At 33.6% G+C, this 3,226-nt stretch overlaps 1 protein-coding gene across 1 annotated transcript; it reads right to left on the bottom strand.

The window, feature by feature from the left end:
- Nucleotides 1-864: 864 nt before the first annotated feature.
- On the bottom strand, nucleotides 865-2,663 carry LOC126977293 (uncharacterized). Its single transcript, XM_050826064.1, has 2 exons — nucleotides 1,671-2,663; nucleotides 865-1,449 (listed from the first exon to the last, which is right to left on the bottom strand). The coding sequence occupies exons 1-2, from the start codon at nucleotides 2,563-2,565 to the stop codon at nucleotides 1,403-1,405; spliced, it is 942 nt and encodes a 313-aa protein (XP_050682021.1). The 5' UTR covers nucleotides 2,566-2,663; the 3' UTR covers nucleotides 865-1,402.
- Between the last annotated feature and the right edge of the window lie 563 nt (nucleotides 2,664-3,226).

Raw genomic sequence — 3,226 nt, 5'->3', positions numbered from 1 at the left:
ATCCAGCTTCTTCCAGAATATTCATTACCTGTCTCAGGATTTCTAGGTGTTCTTGAAAGGTTTTAGAGCAGACCACGATATCATCAAGGTAAGACCACACTTTACCCTCTAAGGCGTGAAATAATATGTCCATTAACCGTTGTTGCGATTGTGACGCATTTACTAAGCCAAATGGCATCACTTTGAAATGAAAAAGGCCTCTACCTGGAATTGCAAATGCGGTCTTTTCTTTGCTAGTTTCCTCAAGTTCAATTTGCCAAAAGGCAGAGTTTAAGTCAAAAGTGCTAAGGTATTTTGCATTACGTAAATTATCGATAATGCTAGATATTCTTGGAAGTGGGTATGTGTCCCTTTTTGTAACTTTATTTAGCTGACGACTGTCTAAACAAAGTCTGTTGTTACCATTAGCTTTTTTAACAAGTACCACCGGTGAACACCATGGACTGTGAGACGGTTCAACCACATCTTTTTCTAACATTTTATCTAATTCGCTTTCGATTTCTTTCTTAATGACCGGAGAAAAAACATACTGTTTCTGATATATTGGTTTACTGTTCCCTGTATCTATAGTGTGCTTAATAATTTTAGTTCTACCTAAACCTGTACCTATACATTTCCGTATTTCTTCAATAATATCAGTTAGTTGTTGTTGTTGACTTTCATCTAAATCTTCTTTACTTGTTAAATGCGTTGCTTTATCTTCAATGTTGTTGACTTCTGATAATTCTTTTACCAACACTCCTTTAAATTTAAAGGAAATTTCAAAAATGTCAAAAAAATCTTTACCTAATATCAATTTCTGTGACAAATTAGGCATAAGAAGCATAGTGATATAGTGAAACTGACCATTAAAACTTACCGGAACATCAAAACCTTCAGTTACAGAATAACTGGCACCATCTGCAGTTGCAATATCCATAGATTTTATTTTCTGTATTTTAACCCCCAAGTGCTTCAAAGTTCTTGCGAATTCACTATTTATGACTGAACAAGTGGCACCTGTATCTAATAATCCGTAACAATTATAATTTAAAATGTTTATTTGTATGTATGGCCTGTTATCATTTTCTTTCTTGAGGGTTAAGGGTGAAAGTGCTTTCTTGGACATGACGATACGAATAAAATTTAGCCAGTTCTGCCACACTTTATTAGTTTTAGAGGAGAGGTTCAGTTGGCAGGTTTCAAACCCTCCTCTTTGGCGTTTCCCTTGCAGGTACAATCTTTTGCAGTTACGCCAAAATGACCACAACGATAACAAAATATACGCTGTTTTGGCATGGTGCAAGATCTGAATAAATGACCAGATTCACGACAATTCCAGCACCGCATGTTCACACTACTTTTATTGGTGGTTTTTATTTCATTAACTAAGTCATTGTTAGTCATAGAATTTCTGCTCAATTTATAAGCTAAATCGGGTTCTAATGAGTAAACTGACGTTTTCGGTTCCTGAAACTTGTCACAATTAATTTTAGTTCTTTCAATGATACGCATAACATTTATTAGATCGGAAATAGAACAGAAAGTGTCCCTACATATGGCCCTTTGATAAAATGGTTGCAAATTTTTACAAATAATCATTATTTTTTCTGATTCAGTAATTTTGTTGGGGAGTCTATTAAACATATTTTGCATTACTGAAATAAATATGAGTACTGACTCATTTTTACCTTGTGTTCTAGCTTTTGCTTCGGTCAATAGTTCCTCTTGGTAGTAAGGAGATTGAAATGTCCGTTTAAGCAAGATTACCAGCTCATTCCAAGTACTTATAAACTCTCTATTTGCACGAAACCAAATTAACGCATCATCCTTAAAAAAATCAATTGCATGACGCCATAAATCATCCTCAGTTGCGTTCCTAGCCTCCTGAAGTTCCTCAACCCGTTCAATAAAAGCATTCACGCTAAATTTATTGTCACCATAAAAATGGACACCCCATTGACTTATAGGTACAAGCTTGCGTACTGGTCGAGTCTCCTCGAATGAAGTGGAATTAAATAATTTAGAGTTTCGCTTTTTGCCATGAAAAGTTGGACTTTCAAAGTCCTCTTGCGCAAAACATACCTTTTTGTGTTCTAAAGAATCTTTTAAAATTTGATCTTCTTCTACTAACACTCCGTGCAATTCCTTAGACGTAGATGCCATAGGTTTCGTCATCATATTTTCTTCCTTTAAAAGATTTAAAATTTTTTTACTATCCTCACCTATGGAGTTATGTAAAGCCTCTTTCATTTCCGGAGTTATTTCCTCCCCATCCAGTATGTCGTCTTTGCCCTCTAAATCTTTTAAAGTTATAACGGCCTTATCTAATAGTATGTTACGCCTATCTCTGTCTTCCTCTTCCGTAGGCGCGGCCAATTTCAATCTGTTGACAATGTGACACAAACGAGAAACTAGACGTTTGTACAACTGTTTATCTGGCTTTTCTTTTAACTCTGAGACATAACGCATAACATTGCTTATTTTGTCTGAACAAATGTCTAGTTCTAGCCCCGGGGTGGTAATAGATGCTTGCGGTGACTTTATTTCATAAGAGACTATCATTGAGCTTTCAGCTTCTAACATTTTTTTTAAGATAATTTTAAGAGCTGAAACTAAGCCTGGATAAGTATACCCCCGACACGCAAGTTCGAATTCGACTTCATCTTTTAACAAAAATTGAGGATCCATATTTAATATACAATTAAAACAAAATACTATACAAAACTAAAATTAGTTGATTACAATAGCGGTATTGTGTGCAATTGCCTTATATTATGTGTACCTAATATAACTAATGTAGAATTCTTTAATTACAAACACAAAGAAATAAACTTTTATGTTTATCCGGTAATATAAATAAGTAAATACTATCAATAATAATATTATTCGCAAAAAAAACTCAACACAATATACAGAACCACAAAATAAACTTTTCGCCAAGAGGGAACTCTAAAAGTATGTACCTACATGTACCAAACTGATTACTGTCATACATAATATTTTAATCAAAAGTAAGTCTTATATATTATCTTATTTAGATCTAAAGTCTGTAAATGTTAACAATAATTAAACAAAATAATTATGTGCCTAATAATGTAAACTAGTATCTATTAGAATGCACTATCTAACTTAATCTATCTACTTAACCTATAAGTAACCACAAGATTAGGCAGTATTATATTATAGGTAAATGCAACAAGTTAGTGTGACTTTTATACCTAACTGCTCGCCAAATATTATTATA

Source organism: Leptidea sinapis, chromosome 44 (assembly GCF_905404315.1).
Source record: "Leptidea sinapis chromosome 44, ilLepSina1.1, whole genome shotgun sequence".
NCBI lineage: Eukaryota > Metazoa > Arthropoda > Insecta > Lepidoptera > Pieridae > Leptidea > Leptidea sinapis.
Note: the sequence above shows the minus strand (reverse complement) of the source record. Positions and strands in the feature narration are given on the sequence as shown.

Coding starts and splice junctions, on each gene's coding strand:
- LOC126977293 (XM_050826064.1), bottom strand. CDS start 2,565: ATGTTAGAAGCTGAAAGCTCAATGATAGTCTCTTATGAAATAAAGTCA. Junction 1,450..1,670: donor AGCAAAAGCTAGAACACAAG/GTAAAAATGAGT, acceptor GACAAGTTTCAG/GAACCGAAAACGTCAGTTTA.